We start from the raw sequence: 20,614 nt of genomic DNA, 5'->3' as shown, positions 1-20,614 counted from the left end.
AATTCCGTTTAAAAATGCCGTGTCAACGTCTAAATGGTGCATTTTCATTCCCTCTTCCGCAGCCAATGCGAACAACATGCGTAAAGAAGAATTTCGGACGACTGGAGAGAAAGTTTCCAAGTAGTCAATACCATAAACTTGATTAAATCCTTTCGCGACAAGTCTGGCTTTATATTTAATTACGTCACCATGCGCATTTTTCTTCAGCTTGTAGATCCATTTGCAAGGTATGACTTTCTTATCTGGTCTATCAACGAGAACCCAAGTTTGTTTCTCAAGCAGTGACTGATATTCATCTTGCATAGCTTGATACCATTTATCACTATCTTCTGCGTTCACAGCCTGTGTATAAGTTGTAGGTTCATCCATCAGCTGAGGGGATGAAGTTTGCATGCATACACAATTGGCAGCAGAATTAGGTTTTCTGGGTCTCAAATTGTACCTTGGTTCTACAGAATCAGTATCAGATTCAGTTTCTTCTGATGAAGATGCAATAACAGGTTGAACTGACACATTTGGAGTAACAGCGTTATGCCACTGCCCCACGACATTAATATCAGACTGAACATCTGATATAATATCTACAATATCAGGTTGAATCTGTTCATTTTCGATGACAGCGCTTGTGACAGGTGTTCGACTATCTGAACTATTTGACGAGTTTACTTGCGAACTAAGCAATAGAGGTACTGCTGATTCAGTTAAATCATTATCAGACTTACAAGTTGTCTTTACTTTCAAATCTTGAAAATCACATTCAAAGAAAGTAACATCTCTGCTTTTCACAAGTCTTCTGGGATATCTAATATCTCTGAAATAATAACTTCTTGGATCTTCTGAATATCCAACGAAAATATGCTCGGATGCTTTCATGTCCAATTTCTTCCGATTACATTCAGGGACATGGATGAATGCTCTGCATCCAAAAACACGCAGATGAGAAAGATTTGGTATTTTAGCATACCATTTCTCGTACGCCGTCTTCCCATTGAGAGCACGGTGAGGAGACCTATTTTTAAGATATACAGCCATCTCTGCAGCATCTTGCCAATAAGCCGGAGAAAGGGAACTATCAGAAAGCATTGACCTTACTTTCTCCAAAATTGAGCGATTTGTTCTTTCTGCAATAGAATTTTGCTGAGGACTGTAGGGAACTGTTGTTTGGTGTTGAATTCCTTCATTTTGTAAATATCTCGAAAATTCAGCATTAACATATTCTTTTCCATTATCGCTCTTCAATATCTTAATTTTTGCTCCTGTTTCCCGCTCTACTGTGGACTGGAAAATACGAAACTTGTTCTTTACTTCCGCTTTTGAAGGAATAAAGAATACAAAAGTCATACGAGAAAAATCATCTATAAAAAATAAAATATACTTATTGCCTTGAAATGAAGTTTCAGGCAAGGGTCCACAAATATCTGAATGAATAAGTTCCAGAACAGAAGTTGATCTTTTATGTGAAACTTTCTTAAAGGGTTTCCTATTCTGCTTACCTTCAATGCAGGGGATACATGGTTCCTTATCGACTTCTGAGTAGTCCACGCCCACTGCGTGTCCCTTCCTCAGTTGATCCATTCCGATGCGACATAAATGACCTAGTCGTCTATGCCAGAGCTTGAAGCTAGAAACATCAGAGTGGGTCTCAAAAGCAGATAATTGAGTCGTTGGGTTGACCGTACAGTCTAAAGAATACAGTCCACCACATATAGAACCATGTAAAATTACATCACCTGTACAAGAAAAAGCATCAGAATCATAAAAATTACAACCTGTTCTATCAAAAACTACGTTAAAACCTTTATCTACTGCCTTCTTTACTGAAATAAGATTAGAATTCAAGTTCGGTACATGAACTACATCAGTAATCTTCTTTATATTAGTATTCTGACCGCAAGTGGTGATAGAAATATCTCCAATGCCTTTACTGGGCAGTACATCTCCATTTGCAATGGTTACAGTCCCAATAGACGAACTTCTCACATTATTCATCCAATCAGCTCGTGACGTCATGTGTGCTGAAGCTCCAGAATCAATAAACCATTTATCACGCTCTAATCCGTCATTGACATTCAGTGCACATAGAGAATTTTTGTGATTTACGGGTCTCTTCTTCTTGTCCTTTTTATGGGGACAATCTGGACGCTTATGTCCTGGCTCCATGCAGTCGTAACACACAATAGGTTTCTTCGGTTTGGATGTAGAAGGTTTGTTCTGGTTCATTCGTGTACGAAGAGCAGTACCTGGGTTATCTATAGCTGGTTTATTCAATTCATTCAATAATTTGGTCTTAATTAAATCCACTGTAATGTCTATGTTGGAATTTTCCAAAGCCATTACTAAAGGTGCATATTGAGGACTTAAACCTCCAAGAAGAATCGCAGCTATTGAAGCATCTTCCATAATTTTGCCAATGTCGGCTAAATCTTGCACAGTTGACATGACAGCATTTATGTACGTCTCTATATTGGAATCAAAATCATCAAGACAGTACCTGTAGAGTTTCCGTTCGAGGCTTATACGTCGCCCTAAACCTTTGTCCTCGTAAGCGGACGAAAGAGCATCCCAAGCTTCCTTGGCTGTTTTGCATGACCTTACATGAGTTATTGCCATACCATCTAAAGTGAGACATATTTTCGATAACGCCTTCTGATCGTTACGTGATTTTACCTCAGTAGGAATTTTACTATCATCAGAATATCCGATGATCGTCTCCCATAACTCTTCATGCATAAGGTACATACGCATTTTGAATTTCCATACGGAATAACCGTCTCTGTTAATGAGTGGTTTTATGCCAGAAATCGAATTATTTGCCATATTTATACGCACAGCTGTTTTATGTCACAACAAAAATAGTATGAAAATATCTTCGTGAACTATTGAAAATTTTCACAGATTTTCATAATTTATAAACGCACATACTGGAAAAAACTAGTAGATTCACTTTTTAATAAAGAATATATAGTTTTTATAAGTAATACTCAGTTAAATATAGAGTTTCGTGCTGATAACGAATGTTGTATTTGACTTTGTTTATTGAAGTGACATACGTACATCAGATAGAATACAATGTATAGTAAAGAATAAGAAATTTAACATTTTGATTAGCCAGTTATACAACAATTATGAATACTCATTTATTTAAAACAAGTGTTCATAGTAGTCTATAATTTAAGAAAAAAATTATGAACAGTAAGGTCTACAAATAATTAGGACTCTTAGTATGACTAGTACCTACATTATTGATTCGACTACAGATGTTTATTTAAAAAAAAAACCAGGGCAAGTGCGAGTCGGAATCGCGCACCGAGGGTTCCGTACACATTTATAGGTATGTAAGTAAACGGGAATCGTGTCTTGAAGACATAATTCTCGCTTTTTCCGAGTGATTTAATACATCCAGTGTATGCAGAGCCCTACTCTTAAGCAAAATACACGCAGTGTGGGGTCAGATTATATTGGTCATTGATACTTACAGACAGACATAAAAAATCAAGATTTTCAGACTTTTCTAGTTGGTTGTGTTATATCTGTTATATATTATATAGCTACCTTCATACCAAATTTCAAGATTCTGAGTTCACGGGAAGTACCCTATAGGTTTTGATTCCCTTGCGAGTTTCGAAAATTTGCGGAAATTTGCAGCATACACGGCTGCATCTATTGATTGCGTTGGCTTAGAAGTTTGATTTTATCACAGCTCCAAGGGACAGTAGACCTCAGTTTTTTTCCTTTTGAGGTACGGAACCCTAAAAATCAGATAGGAAATTCAAGCCCTTTAAATTAAATATGTAAATTAAAAGTACATTGTTTTGATGAATAATTCAGTCACTTATATCTTTATTGATTGGTTTAGTAATAGTAGTTATTTACGATTCTCAGATAATGTGACATTTTATTAATTAAATTATCACAAGAATGATAAATTAGATAATTTTTACGTGAAATTTTATTAGTTTACATATACTCGTAAATTGGATCTAATCAAAAACGATTTTTTTCAAGCCATGCACATTTAGCTTTGATGTCCAAAAATTATTTACCTCTTCACGATCTATTATTTCATTACCAATGTATGCTTTAATAATGACAACTTTTATGAATTCCCATCGACCTACTTTTTCACCACTGATTAGTAACGGCATCGGTCGTACTTCCCGCTTTAAATTGATAAGTTTTGAATTAGGATAACCTTACGGGGTCTCTTATATTTCATTAACTTAACATTGAGTGGTGACCCTACATCGACCGGCGTCTTTGTGGGCGCCCCGATTTCTCTGGTTTCCTCGAATTATTTGCTAAAACAACACTCTTGATGTTCTTGATTGCTACACGCACCACAAAACTACCACAGTACCTCACGTCAACCTTAATGCGTCGAGTTTAAGTACATTTTCAACGGGATATGATTTCAGTTGACGCAATTACAGGTTTGGCGGTAAACATTGTCGAAATGTCATTCATGAGCGGTTCTTTTGAGAGATTAAATTCTTTAATAATTGCTAGTCAACATTGGTTAACTCGTGCCTAGATTTGACATTGTGAAGATGACGAGACCGTTTCTGAATTGAGTATGTGCTATTAAATTGTGGCAATTAAATCGGGTCGTTTTGATAAAGGCTAGTAATTTTGATAAAGGATGATCAATATCCGTACAAACGACAGATGCTCATGATCAAGCTTGAAAGATAACTGAACATGAAAATTGACTTATTGCAATAAAAAATAAATTATAATACAGCTTGCTAGACGATACGTATTAAAAATGCAAAGCGGAACCAAAACAAACGCAGACTAAAATAAAAAGCGAAGCACTTTGTCGAAAAAAAAAACGGCCGACAAGTGGCGTAAGAAAACAAAAGCGCACAGCAATCACAATCCCCTAAATTATTAGCGGATATACCACGAATTCAATTGTCATACCGGCTTGACACGCGAGGCTTCAGGGATACCAAGTTCAAAACGCTATAACGGACAGAGTTTAAAATAACAGTAAGTATCTAGCAGTGATACAACTACAATCATTTGTAGCTCTGGGATATGACAATTCTGACACAAAAAATACTGAACTGTAAACAATTACTTAGGTCGCGAATAAGTTGCTCATTTCATTATAACCTAACCAACAAAAGTTGGAAAACCCCCGCTTTGTCAATTCAAAGCTCAATATCTCAAAAACGGCTAAACCGATTTTGATGAAACATGTCTAAGAACCATCACTAGAAAACTTAATTTCAAATAAAAAGAAACCGCATTCACATATTTGTAACGTGTCTGTTGTTTTTATTTTTGTCTTTTGTTATGTTCATTGTATTTTTTTTTGATGTGGCAATAAATGTCTTTTTATTTTATTTATTTATTTTAAATCGGTCCACCCGTTTAAGAGCTACGGTGCCACAAACAGACGGTGCCACACACACACACACACACACACACACACACACACACATACACAGACAGACACACAGATACATGCTATGTGCGTCTGCACAGACACACAGCGGTGAAACTTATAACACCCCTCTTCTTGCGTCGGGGGTTAAAAATGAACCCTACCTGTAAGAATCCCTACTGTTCGTCAACAGTGCAAGAAAATGATATGTACACATATTTAGCACTATTGACTAACAGTATTCTTCAGTAGTTAGCAAAAGTGCAATAAGAGCAATATATTTTATTTTAAAAATGATTTTTAGTAGGTATCCACACAACACATATCAGTGTTATTGTTTTAAGTTTTTCGGTAAATTACGAAGCTACCTTTCAATCATTCTTTAGCATAATCTTTTCAAGTGCTTATTCAGCAATCTATTCAACTTTATTATTATTGATTATTTTGCCCGACTCTGCAGTGTAGTGCCTATACCTCACTGGAATAAAAACCTTTTTCCCAACAAAATTTCTCTCATTCCCGAACTCATTCAAGCTCAAGTCTCCCAAAATCATGGCAGCCCTACATACTAACTCCGTAGTTGCCTCAACTTGGCTACACTTGGTCTTGGTCAAACAGTTGTGAATAATAGGGCAAACACTGCGCGATGTCGTGACCACTTGGCAAATATTGACGGTTTGACCTGGCACGAATGTTACCCTTTGATTGATCGAGCTTTTTGGTTATACGTGACGTTTTTGTATTTAGATTTGGCGTTAGTGTAACGATGGGTTTTTTGAAGTGAAAGATTTGTCATTCAGATATGATAGCCATTTTTTAATCAAAACCACAGTATAAATAAACGAGCAGTATTTCGTCTCGGCAGCCTCCTTGATGTAATTACCTACGCCGGCTCGGTACACAAACACGCGATAGGGCTGCATATATACTCTACTAACTGTCACTCGTATTTGATTTGATAATGTCACATGAAATTAAAAGTACGAAAAGGCTTAGGAGGTTTAGGAAATTATAGAAGAATTGGACTAAGTACATTATTTTAATAATCCACAAAACGTATTATGTTTTAAACGGTTTTATTTGGCTTCATTATTACATTATATTTGTTACCTACAAATTAGCTACGGAGAAATATTTGTGCCTCCCCTGGGATGAGCGAAAAACTTTCTTGTTTAATTTAAGAGTATAGAAAATTCGCATTCTGATAAATTACTTCAATAGATACGTTTTTATTTTTATTATATTAGATGAATGTAAACATCCGAACACCGAACAATACTGTTTATATCGTTGTGACATATTAAGGTACGTAATAAATGCGCGTGAGTCCGTACGTAACCGCGGCGCCCTCGCGACTAGATGGTTGCCGAGGTATGCTGAGAATTCGTGGCGCGTATGTATATCTCTCGTTCCGGCCGTTTGTATAAAGACGGTGTACTGCTCCTTTTTTGTACTGTGTCAAAACGGAAACAAATGAATACCTTCAAGATACTTATGTAGCCATCCATTTGAATATAGAGACGGTTGCTAAATGCCAAGTGCGTAGTACAGCGGATCAGAATCAAATTCACGGCGCATAATAGGCCTAAAGCTGAAGCTGTAAAAGTTCAAGCAATCACTCCATAAGCATCTTATATCAGCACAAAAGAATTCCTGACACTCCTTCACGATAAGCATGCAGGCACGCACGCATGCACGCAAGCACGCATGTACGCAAGCACGGAAGCACTCGCGCGTACTCGCACGCACGCACACAACACACAGACACATCACACATACGCACACATAATACACACACTCTCTCTCACACACACACACACTAACGCTCCGCGAACTCCTTGTTGTTCGCGTCCGACCGAGTTCTGTCTAGTGCCCAGTCTGAAAATCAGCGCTGGACCTCGATGTCCAGCACATGCTGAGACCGGGACTCATTGTCACACTACACTACATAATTTTTAATAGTATAATTTATGTTCAGTTTTTTTAATTTACAAACATTTTTATCATTTTTATTATATTTTTCTGTTTTGCTTTTTTGGTGGCAATAAAGATTTTTGAATTTGGTGTTTGAGTTAGCGCATAATATGAACTTAGTTACTTGACGTGTTCGCATCCGTGAGTCATCATCATCACGTCGCTATATTATTCATACAAAGAAGTAGGTCGCGCGACCCGGTAGCGGTCGCAGGTTGCGGTCGCCAATATTAAAATGCTAGTTTTACTGTTATAAAAAAGCTGTATTGATTTTTCTGTAAATTACAATAGCAACATGTAGTAGGTACGTACAATATGCGTGACTATATCACTCGGCTAGACATTGTAATTTCGTGCTAGGAGTACTGATAATACAAAGATCATAATATTCTGACAGTGATTGATATGATCCGCTATACTTAAAGAAATAACTAAAAATATGCATTTCGGTGAAATATTATGACATCACAGCGTTTATGATGGATATAGAAATATTTTAATCACATTGATCATCATCCTTATATACTCGGTTATCGTAGGTACCTAGTCGTAAGTTGGAACCAAAGTCAAGTTTAACTATTATAGTTTAAACAGGTTACATATATTCAAATATATGTAACCTGTTTAAAATATAATAGTTAAACTTGATTTGACTTTGAAGTTATTTAGAACATCGATATTTTAACCGTAGGTATTTTAATTTTCGATATTCAAATAATTATGTAACCTTTAAATATCGTATACGTTTGTCGGGTAGGTAAATACTCAAGCTCAAGCAGCACGTGTAAGAGATAGTCCATTATCACAAAAATATTTATAAAAAGATTTTCTGATGTTTTATTTTATTTTTGCTGTGAACTTCGTTTTTTGCCATAATTATCTCATGATTCTTGGCACATCGGAAGTACTTTCTTTATGGATTTGATTTACTTAAGAGTTGCCAAGACTTGGTAGGCAGACATCCGTTGATAACGAAGTGTTGATCCTACCGGTATAAGGGTATAATTTTTTTAATTCTTCCCTGTTTGGTACAGAATTTGAAAATATCACAAATATCATGAGTCGTGACAATATTTCTGAACCTTATTCACTATCATTCAACTAGACCAGATATAAAAACCCTTTTTAACCAACTCCGCTCGAATGGGGTTATATTTTTGTCTCGTTTGAAGAAATTAATTTCGGTTTTCATAATGATTATTCATACGATACAAATATAGCTCAATTTTGGAAAAGCCCATGACATATAGCTCATAAATAACATATTGATTTAATTGTTATCTCCGATAACAGTTTATGTCCTGACATTGATGTAACACACAAGCGTTTTCCGCTTCCACATAAACAAAATTGATATAAAATAATGGTTACATAAGCAGCGTAACGACAGCGTCCAGAGAATATGGTTTTGAGTCTTCAATTTGTCGGTTATCTTATATAAGTATGAGTAAACGTGTACTCTAAACCAGGATCGCAGTGATTTTGATTTAAAATGCAGTAAATTTGTCCAACAGTTTAGTTTTTTTACCTGACAAGAACAAAATGAGGTTTTCAAGTTTATGCCCATTTTTTTAGCTAATTATAACTTTTTACACAGTACCTCTCTGTACAAATTTAAAATCTGAATCTGATTCGGTAGTTATGAAATTGGTTGTATTTTTATTGAATAAGGACTTCTTATTAATATTTAAAACATGAAAAAGCTCTTCAAAATAATAATATAAAATAATAATAGATTTCAAAATAATTTACACTGCAAACAGTTCCATTAATCAATCATGATCTACAATAGACGTTTTTAATTATTCTCGGTTATCATATATACAAAATGACGTGCTATACAAGATCTCCAAATTTAAGACAAACATTCACATTCCACAAGCAAAGTTAGGTATCATATGAACACCATATAATGAAAAAACTTTCTCAATCTCATAAATCAACCCAAAAATCAATACACCTCAAAATCATCAAATGATATTTTAACGGTTTCTCCGAAGTCACGAGGCGGGGTAATCCGTACACAGACCAGCGTTATCTTGTAAACTATGTTTGCTTACACGGGCACACATGTCGAACTCGGGCTTACACCGAAGACGAGGGCCGATGGGTAGGGTCAGAAGAAATATTCAGATTTAGATTTTAGTAAATTAGACGACCCATCAACGAGACGGATGTATGTCTCAGGACAGGACATTGTCCTGGTTAAAGCCTAGTCTACTAAAGGCCTCCAGTCACATCGGTTGGGAGCGGCCTCCATCCACGGGTTCACTGTGGAGTTGTGGATGCAGACCACTTCCAACCGAGTAAGTAAACTAAGTAATGGGAAACCGTTATTTTAGCCGAACTAGACGATTTTAAATCAGACGGTAGGTTGAGGAGGTCTATTATATTGTCTGTCATGCCCATGCCACCACATCCAAGCGTGCAACATACATTTGTGCGACACCGTGTAATTTTAAAACGATCACCACCAAATATATTTTAGATAATTTATATTAGATTTTTCTTTCCTTATTGCAAGAAACAGAGAAAAAATATATAAGTTACAATAATGTGCATTTAATTACATTACTATCCCGCAGGAATGATTGAATTAATTTTGTGTTAATTACTTACAATATAACGCACCCTCAACGATTTATTTCTTTAAATTAACGTCGACATCGCTGCAAACGGTACCTTATCAGTCGCTATACAAAAATTCGTGTTCGATACAAAAATTACAACTATCATAACACGAATGTTTAAACCATCGATACGTTATCGGCGGCCACTTTTGTTGATGCCGCCTGTAAATCAAAGTCATAAAACAAGCGTAATTTCGCCCGCGATACGTCCTGATAGGGCCTGACGGGCCGCTGATAAGTGATAAGATATATTGTCACGCCAAAATCTGAAGCCGTGGGATTTGGTCCGGTGTTATTGGAATTGTGACGTGAGAGAGGTTTGGTCACGTTTACACGCACTTTGAAATAGGTGAGTTGGGTTCTTTGACAGGTGATGGGCTTGTAAGTTGTGTATTAAAGAATTTAAGTAGTGTCCTAGAAGATTGTACTTAATTAGTCCTTCAGTTTAGATTATCAGAAAATATTGGACACGTGTTTTTAGGGTTCCGTACTCAAAGGGTAAAAACGGAAACCCTATTACTAAGACTTCGCTGTCCGTCCGTCCGCCCGTTTGTCACCAGGTGATTTTTTTGCCGTTTTTTGCTAATGTTTATGTTTGTTATGTTTATGTTGTATAGATCGTACGGAACCCTTCGTGCGCCAGTCCGACTCATACTTGGCCGTTTTTTTTGTCAATTAAACAAAAAAGGATGAAGATTTGCGGGACGTTACACCACGCGACGCTTTTTAGCACGGAGTAGTTTTGACGCGCTTTGTCTTTGTAATTTTTGTTTGATTAACAAAAGAAAAACTAAAATTTTTCAGGTAGGTCCTTGTGCAAGGTCCGGCCGGATTGCTACCACCATCTTGCACTGTTGTGTTTCGGCGTGGAGAGCAAGTCACTGGAGGAGGTGAAATTACTGGCACTTGAGGTATCCCATCTTAGGCCTCTCCTCTAGGTTGGCAACGCACCTGCAATACCCCTGGTGTTGCAGATGTTTATGGGCGGTGGTGATCTCTTACCATCACGAGACCCACTTGCTCATTTGCCATCCAGTCGAATAAAAAAAAAAGTTTTTTTTTTAGGAAATTATCCAACTAACTTAGCTATTAGAGGGAACGCTGCCAACATCTTCGGAACTTTGCCTAAGGCTTAATTTGTTCTAGTTTTTGTTATTTTCTTTATATACTTAAGTTGGTTAGGTTAGGTTATCTTACCTCTAACAGGGTAAACGTCATGATGTGGAGACAATGTTAGCTCTGGCCTTGGTGCTGATGACCAGCTGTTCTGGCTTATGCTGTTCCGTAGAGCCTCACTGGCGAGTAAACCTGGTGACAAGAAATGTTTTTTTTTAACAATAACAAGTCAGAGTCATAGGTAACCTACCTTAGAAGCATCGAACATAACACCATAAAATTACGCATTCTAAATTACTACAACAAAACTGTAAACCTTAAAACATAGTTAAATGTTCACGCAAGTACGTTTTTTGGAGGAATTTTCTCCCAGTTACGCTCCGGCAGTGGAAGTTTTCTTTCTCAAGAAATGAGTTAAAGATTTTTAAAGGACCAGCAACGCACATGCGATGCGTAGGTATCCCTTGAAGTTTCAAACGTCCATAGGCCACGCTAACGGCTTAGGTAACGGGTATGCGATAGCCAAAAGACATACTCGTATACCTTTTTAACTGTAATTTACTTTCCTTGAACTTTTGTCTCTGAAATCCATATTATAAAAACTATTTTATTAAAAAGCTGTCATAAATTATCTCCTCAGCATGCGAACTATTGATTGGGGGGATCCATCAAACTGCCAATTCTGGACATGTCAAAAGGTCACATCCTCATTATTATGTCACGCAATAGTTGAGTCACCTACATCTGTCGTGCCTATTAAAGTAGAGGCATAAAATTAGAGGGGTTTTAAAGTATATTTGACTAGTTAATCAGCATTTTAGAAAAGCTCAAACACGGAGTTTAAATGGTGCAAATATTACGGAATAAAATTAAAAATAAAAAAAAACTGGAAAAGAAAAAAATCCACAACGAAATTTGTGATTTTCGATAAAACATAAAAAAGCTTATTGATTTCTACCTTTGTGTGCACTGACATCCAACCTACGTCGTCATCATCATATTATTATTACTTATTAACAGCCGTAGGACGTAGCCCTCTCCCATATACCTCCAGTTGTTTCGGTTGGAAGCGGTCTATATCCCCAGTAAGCTCGTGACTTTAACCAGATCTTCCACCCATCTGACATCCTACGCTGCGCTTGCCAATCCGCGGTTTCCATTCGAGAACTTTTCGGCCCAAACGACTAAACCACGTATGTATACCATACTTATTGCAATACAATCTGACCATCCGAAATTTAACCCACATCAACATATTTCTATTAATACGGCAAGTTAATGATAAGCATTGCTGAGATACCTTTAACAGTTCGGCGTCAGTGACTTGAGTCATATAATATGATATAAGAGCCGTTAACGCGATGGTCAGACGACTAAATGGTCGATATATCCAATTGAATGTTTGTCTGTGTGAAGTGTTCTGTCTTGATTTGCCGGTCATGCCCTCTCGTCACGAGTGCATCACCATATTGCTATCTGTTTAGCTCCTAAATGTGCACGGAAAGCTAGAAGATTGCAAAAAGGAGCGTTCCACGAGAATATTCCTTACGAAATACCGTTCTCCTAATAGTTCTGAAAAGGCTGAGAAAATGGTATAAGTCTGGGGATCCATCGGCTCGCATAGGTACTTATAGAGAAGTCCATGTAATATTTGTCAGAGTGATCGTTTGTCATAACTCTTTTTTCTCTGAATCCTATAATTATTCAGAATTGTCATAAAACGAACCTAACCTAACCTAAAGTATTCTATAGGATGATTTCAGAAAATTTTAAGGTTTCAAAGGGAAAAATATATGACAAACGATGATTCGGGCAAAAATTACGGTATGAATTAGAGTACAGAATTTTTTTAACACCCTGTATGTATACGCGGTGTACTGAATGTACCCACATTATAACATACATACACGTACATGACAACGTGGTATTGGCAGCAAAAATTTCTACTCTGACTCGTGATTCTTTTTTTTCGACTGTAGATGGAGACGACAGACTGGGGTTTAAGTGTTTGCTCTTTGTTATGGTAATACATTGGGTTTCTTATTACAATGGCCATGTCAAAACTATACCTTGATAAGTTCCTACGTGACACTAATGACTCGGTAGAACTCTGTCGCAGCAAGCCTCCACACAAACTTGCCAAGCTATAACTTTCGTGAGGACAAAAATATTTAATCAATATCAGAAATAAATCATAATATATAAAAGGATCACGTGATGGAAAAAAGGATTACAAGGGGATTGCCGATATAACGTTATCAAGATATATTTTGGTGTTAATCACAGTAGCTGTGTCGAATGTATCGTTTGTAATTACCTTTATCTGCCATCAATTTCAATAACACATGTAATTGAATGATTTAGTTTTTATTAGTATTCACAATTTTGTTTAAAAATTGAATCTGATATTCTAGTTTTATCACCATCGGTCAAAATATTGACATCTTATTCTACACTGCTTTTACCTAGTTTTTCATTTTATGTTTAACTTGATTAGATACGAACATGATAATGATCAGAAAGTGTTATTTATGATCATAGTTTTTTATATGCACTTCTGTGATTTTTATCAACTTATATTTTTACAACATCATTTTAAGGCTAGGTAATTCAACCATTTTTTCGTTTACATTTTAACATGTAATCTTCGTTTGTGTGGCATGTTTTTACTATCAAGTAATAAAAATAACCTGTCGCTGCGGACGAGTGCCCAATAATCTTATTTTTGATTAGGTAGAATAATATTGCACTTTAACAGCGTTCTTGATACTATACCTTGTCTTGATTATTTGACGGTTTAAAACACGATATCATAAACTTCATTCGTTAAAATAAAAAAATAAACCCCAAAAATCATGGACTGTTCCATTGTTTTTTCTTTTTACTTTCATCGCGCAGAAGAAATTAAGGGATTCCTGGTGAAAGTTTCTGCAACTGAATAACCTGGTGTAACAAAATATGACATGGAGTTAAGAGTCGTATGCGCCATCATATCTTAGTATTCAATGCAGAAATAGATGGAGCAATTAGCGGGTCACTGGAACAAACTGCATTCTGCGTTTGTTGAGTGACATAAGTATGATGGGAGTTGAAACTAAATAGGGAATTTAATTATATAACTAACCACGTGTTAATAAGTTATTAATAATAACACAATTGTATGTGAGTTACTCCAAATAAATGAATTATTATTATTATTATTTTAAGTCATATTGTATGTCGATCTGAATGGAGCGCACGCGCAACAACAGGAAGAGCTGAGGCCAAGACAATCAGTGCTCGGAGCCGGAAGAGAGCGATTCGGTGGCGCCACGTACCTACTCCTAATGCCGTGGCAAGTGCGAAATGGGCCCGACATAATGATGAACTGGATTTTATGATTCATGCAAGATTTAGGGTTAAATTAAATTAGTTATTTCAAAAGAAATACACGTTTCGATACACATTACGATACACGTTATTGATATCAAAACAAGTCTAATTGTTGTTAACTTGACAAGATTTCCTCCCTAATTCAATTGAAATTGAGTGTTGCTAAGTCAAAATGTTAGTAAGTTTTTGTGTAGATATATATTTTTAATACTTACAACGTTAATTGTTACTTTTTCTTTACTGTACTTGCATTGGCATGCAAACTACATTTCCGTACCAAATTTCTAGTCAACCCGATATTAGAAAGTTAAAAAACCTAAATATCATGGAATTATCTCTCAAATTTGGTGATTCTCTACTAATCCCTTACCATCAGGAGACCCACTTGCTCGTTTGCCATCCAGTCAAATAAAAAAAATTGAATTCCACGGGACGTCATAACAGATATTAAAAAAAATATATAAATTGACTACCTAGCAAAAATTACGAAAAGATGAAACAAAAACTGTTTTGAGAAAAAGCAACGCAAGAACTGACACGATTATGATTTACAAAAGTGAGTGTGACTCGTAAATATTGCAGATCTTATTTGATATCGATGCGTTTATTTTTATTTACACCTTATCAATAAAGGAGTCAATCATTCATTAAATTATCATGACCATTGTCAGAGAGTTGAAAGGGATCAGCATTTGATGGATTCTGGAAATATTAATCACGTTCTGATCTGGCGTTCGAAGGACTAAATAATAAACTTTTTTTTTCTTTGAAGAATATATGTCAAAAAGATAGTATTTCAAATGTAATTAACTAAGAATAATTACATGACCGGATGGACGGTGTGGTTAGAGAATCTGACTAAAAGCTTTTAGGTTCCGAGGTCCCAGGATCCCTGGTCGGGGCTGATACTTGTATGAAAGATACCAATGTTTGTACTCGAGTCTTGAGTGTTCAATAGATATTTAAACATATCTCTATCTATTTAAGAATATTTATCCGTAAAACATGTTTGCTAACTTTGTGACTAAGTCAATTGGTGTTAATTGTCCCGTGTCAATTATTCATTCATTAAAAAAATTTGCTATGCAAATTGACTAACAATATTCGCTATTGCTTAACTCCAAGTTTCTACTTCTTGGTATTTTGTCTCCCAATTGCCCACTTTTTGGAGTACCTATATTTATATTTTTTTTCTTTAACTAACATCATGAAATGGTATGTCTAAAGGTGCGACCAAACCGCTGCTTAAAAAACGGTTACGGCACGGAATCGCAGTGGCGCACCGTATGCGCACCGTTTTTATCGCATGCTCTCCACACTACTGCTTAAAATACGGAATCGCAGTGACGTGCCATAAACGTCAGGACTATACCGAACAAAAGTCTTGTCGTTTACGGCCCGTCACTGCGATTCCGCACCGTTGCAGCGGTGTGGAAAGCATGCAAAAAAAACGGTGCGCATACGTGCGTCACTGCGATTCCGTGCCGCCACCGTTTTTTAAGCAGCGGTTTGGTCGCACCCTTATAGAACTTTGTTTCTTTAGTTTTTGGAAATAGGTATTATATTTTACTTCTTTATGGTATTAACCTCAAGTTCAGAACGGAACTTCCGCTGACTTGAAAATACTGCGATTTATCTCTTTTACTTTAAAATTGTGAATTTGGTAATGTAACAGTGACAGCAGATGAGTCATTTGCTTCCCAGTTTCATTTTATCCTTGACACCCATTGTACCGGCTTATTCACTAACTCCAAAATTAACCCAATAACACCAGTTTTAATGGACCAATCAAACCGCGGCTTCTAATAATAGTTTACCGACTCCAGCAATTATGGGCAGTTAACTTTCTATTTATAGGAGTTAATAAATTGACAAACTGATCCAGTGATGCTGTTTCAAGATTTTTAGAGATTTGCCGAAAGACATTTTGTCTAGCAAGAGGTTGTTTTTGCAGACAAATCTTGTTTTCTAAACTACACGTTTTAGTTACGCAACCACGTCAGCAAGATAGTTTCATGCAGAAACTCACCGTTTCCACAATCCCAATCGCCACATCGCCAATTATTTTTGAGTATTTTTGTATTACAATAAATAGTAAATCAAGTCTTGAACAATCTACTGCAAATCCCCTAAATCCTGTGTTTTTTTGAGATTTTTATACTCCTCCTCCCTTTTCTTGTCTCGAATTTTTGTGACTGTTATCTATGGTCAAAAACAAAGATGAGCCGAATGGCGCCAGCGGAATCAATGACCGTCGTCCGGCGCTCGTCACAAATTGCCTCTGACAACGCCAATTGTAACATCGCTTCCTGTGGAAGTATGCAAGTCACGAGCTAAGGGTCCTAATGTTTCACTAGTTTTATCTAATGAAAATTCAAAATGTAAGAATACGAAATTTCGCAGATTTCAGTAATAATAATAATAATAATAAACTCTTTATTACCATAGTATAAATAAGTAGATAAAAACACGCAGAATTAGCAAGGGTGGCCGTAACTAATACGAAGTCGAAAAAACCTTACTTTCAACAAAAAAAAATTTTCAACAACCGACCGGTGGGGACGGAGTTGTTATGACGCAAAGCGGCCGTGCAGTTTTTGAAATCTCGCTTTTCATATCGATTTCGGTCACATCGAAGCCTTTAGCTTTAGCATATAACTACTATGAGACTCAGAGATATTGAAAAAAATAAACGAGTTACTCACGTATTTGTATTCGAGGTGTGCCTGATCTATTGCAAGCCAATACGTGTGGTCCTTTATCAAGTTACTCGATCCAATAAGTAAACGAGAAGCTTGACCACAAATTGATCACAAATCAGGGCCTGGAAGACGGAAGAAATCTGGCTACGGAGTATAAGAAGTGGCCCGGGATCACCACTGCAGAGTAACTGTTCTGGATGGCTCAAGACAGGGCGAAATTTTCAGGGCTAACGGCCAACCTCCAGTGATGGAGCGGCACTTTAAGAAAGGAAGATATCGGGCATATATCACTACATATAAGAAACAATCCCGATAGAATTTGAAATGCTTGTGAATTAAGCCGAATACCAGTGCCTCGTGCTGATTCTTGCTTGTCCAAATTTAACTGGGATTTACAGCGTCTCCCCGAGGAGTGGATCTGGATGCTACGAGTATTGAGGATTTCCTTCCTTCGGGATGTTCAGCCCACTATCCTCTTGTACGGGAATTATTTGTTCTAACGTAGCTGGTCGACTGAATCTCGCTTAGGTAGGTACTTTTGCGGAGATCTAAAATATCAATGAACTAGCAGTAGCGGATTAGCTAGTTATAAGGAAGTGGATGTAATGTTGTCGTTAAACTAGTGTTTTCAGGTGTCCTGAAAGTTCTAAGTCTTCCTATTTCATGGTACTTAGGTAACATTTTTGTATTTGAAGTAGCTGTTACCCTAGTTACCATAAAAAAGTGAAGTAAAATCTACTATTTTTTCCACCTAACATACCTACCACACGACATAATTAACTTTGGAAATAATTATTCACTTACAACGACACAGATAATAAATGTATAATTTCATCGTTATTACTTCAATATCGTGAGCAGTAAACTAAATTAAAGGCAGCCAATAATACAACAGTATCGGAACCCCTCGCAACTGTGCGATCAACTTGATTCGATTAAGCCTTAATCGATAAGTGACGACTCGATCATAGTCAATTGTTGCAATGCACTATTTGTCGAGTGGTTAAATTAGTAAATGTTTAAATACAATAAAGATCGAACTTTTGGGGTCTGAACTTTTTACTAAATTGTGATGTGACCACAGGGCGCACATAACAGATGTCATGAAGAGTTTATAAGTGTACGTGTAAACAGATTTGAGTTATGGTATCCGTAACTGATGTTAGGTACTTATCAAGATCTTAAGACTAGCATCAGAATAAAAAAATAATTAGGGTGATAAATAATCAGGGCATAAACTTAGCTATCATAAGGTCGCGCGTGAGCAAAGAAATTGTTTTAGTTCATTGATATGGACTTCCGCAAAGTAACGCCTGATTCAATTTTTTTTTTATTTGATACTTTTATATTTCTGTAAAAAAATGGTAGCTAAAAAGTTTTATAACACACACACACACACACACACACACACAAACATCTATACCCTATGTTACGCATTACATATCCTATGTCACTCCCATGTCACTCCATTGTTGACAAATCTAATGATACCTTATATTATGTAAAAATCCGTAAAACATAACCCTCCTTCGGACAGTTGGGTAAAAAGACGCACGCAATCACTATGTATGTACAGCAATAAACCACCTACATCGGTTTATCAAGATGAGACAAGCCGCGGGGCACCAATTAGTCTTCTGTTCATAAGACAATAACGCTTTTACGATCAATGGGACCGATCCATTCACTTATTACGGTCTGAATGAATAGACAATGAGACAACGACGAACTATTGAGGCGAATGAATGATTTGTGGTGTGCGAATTAAGTACAGCTTCTTGCATGACATGTGTTAAATAGTTGTGGATTTTACTGGCTTAAAATAACGGTGATCGGGTTTAGGTCATTCTTATCTTTAGTCGTGGTATTAGTTTTCAATTCATCTCGACATATAAATATGTATACTATTGTATACGTCCCGCTGCCAGGGCACAGGCTTCCTCTCAGAAAGAGAGGACTTGGCCACACGGGCCACAACACTTCGAAAAATTTTCATGTCTGAGGCCTTGCATAAAAATATTTTTTTAAGGAGTAACTAAACTCAAAAAATGAAATTTAGATTTCACGTGAATTTCTCATGATCTATACAAGCATGACTCATACATTCGTACACTTAAGGACCGCTGTAGATCAATCCACACATTAATCGCAATCAATATACATCGCCATGAAATCCGAGTGTCATGTTACCGCTTGGGTGGCCGGAACAGTGCTCTTTTATCGATCAACGCCATCTACCGGAAACTATAGGTCACTCGAACTTATTGGAATTCCACTTAATAAGTCTCATAATAGCTGATAAGGTACTTTGATAAGCTTGATTCAGTATTTGAACGAGTTTGTGATGTTTAAATGCTGAAAAAAGAAAAACATTCAAATTTTATTCTCCGCCAATTTAGATGGAAACATCTATTTTAAAAACCTTGTCTTTTCTTTGCGTTTTCTTAGTTTTTTTCGCTGTTCCCAGAGGTAGCAGACTTGAGTATAAGACATTAATTTCAGATCGATACCTCCATGCGTTCTTGAGGAAACGGACAGATAGATAGACAGAGAGACAACAGAGTATTCCTATAAATCAATTTATACTACTCAATCTTGGTCATTTTTATTTATTTTTTCCTTCGAATGTATTTGTCTGTGTATCGTATATACATAAATGCTACACTCTCTCTTTCTCTCTTTCTAAAGGGTTGTATTTTTGCTAACTGAGGTACAGAACTCTTAAAACTAAACTATCTTATAAAGCCTTATCTCCAATTCTTGGTAAAACGTTAAGGCGCATCAAAAAGGTTAGAGGAATGCTTATCGTCGGTGACAGGCAGTCTACGGTCTTATCACTCAGTGTCCTGTGTCTCAAACAGTGCGTCTTTCTTTGAGCTGCATCAACGTATGGGCATGTTCGGGTCAATGGGTCGACACTTCCTTATTTCAGATTATTCGCAGAATTTTTTAACTTACTTATTAACCTAGTCGTTTATGGATTTTCCGAACTATTGGATGTAAATTACGGTATACCTATAATTTAGGCTCATTAAATACTTTATTTTCCATTGCCTAGTGAAAAGTTTAATACATTTGTGATTGCTAAATCACATGAGCACTTTTTTCTTCTTCTTCACTATAAGGGCTTGGGCTAAAGTAACTATCTATACCTTCGAGTATATCTAATCTATATCGGAGCTTTAGCTCTGTCTTTAGGGCCGCAATGGCTAGAAGTTCATGGAAACAAAAATAATCCATTCCAATTGTAGACCACCCTTTGATGACCACGATTCCTAGTCATGACGGAACGACTAAACAGACAGATACATGTCTACGCATGTAACGGAATCTTTGAACTTCATTTTTACTGTGGTATGGCTGGATACGAATCTTTACAATTATATGCGTATAACTTAAAAAAATACCAGTCTTAATTAATGATTGAC

At 36.5% G+C, this 20,614-nt stretch overlaps 1 protein-coding gene across 2 annotated transcripts in view; it reads right to left on the bottom strand.

Moving 5' to 3' along the window:
• Positions 1-20,614, bottom strand: part of sens-2 (zinc finger transcription factor senseless-2) — an 83,889-nt gene that overhangs the window by 44,190 nt on the left and 19,085 nt on the right. For both annotated transcript variants that reach the window (XM_074085290.1, XM_074085291.1), the window contains exon 2: positions 11,194-11,304. In XM_074085290.1, coding sequence (XP_073941391.1) covers positions 11,194-11,304 — 111 coding nt within the window. The remainder of the gene's footprint in view (positions 1-11,193; positions 11,305-20,614) is intronic.

Source organism: Choristoneura fumiferana, chromosome 3 (genome assembly GCF_025370935.1).
Source record: "Choristoneura fumiferana chromosome 3, NRCan_CFum_1, whole genome shotgun sequence".
Classification (NCBI taxonomy): Eukaryota; Metazoa; Arthropoda; class Insecta; order Lepidoptera; family Tortricidae; genus Choristoneura; species Choristoneura fumiferana.
The sequence above is the reverse complement of the archived record's forward strand: the minus strand, read 5'-3'. Positions and strand labels throughout refer to the sequence as shown.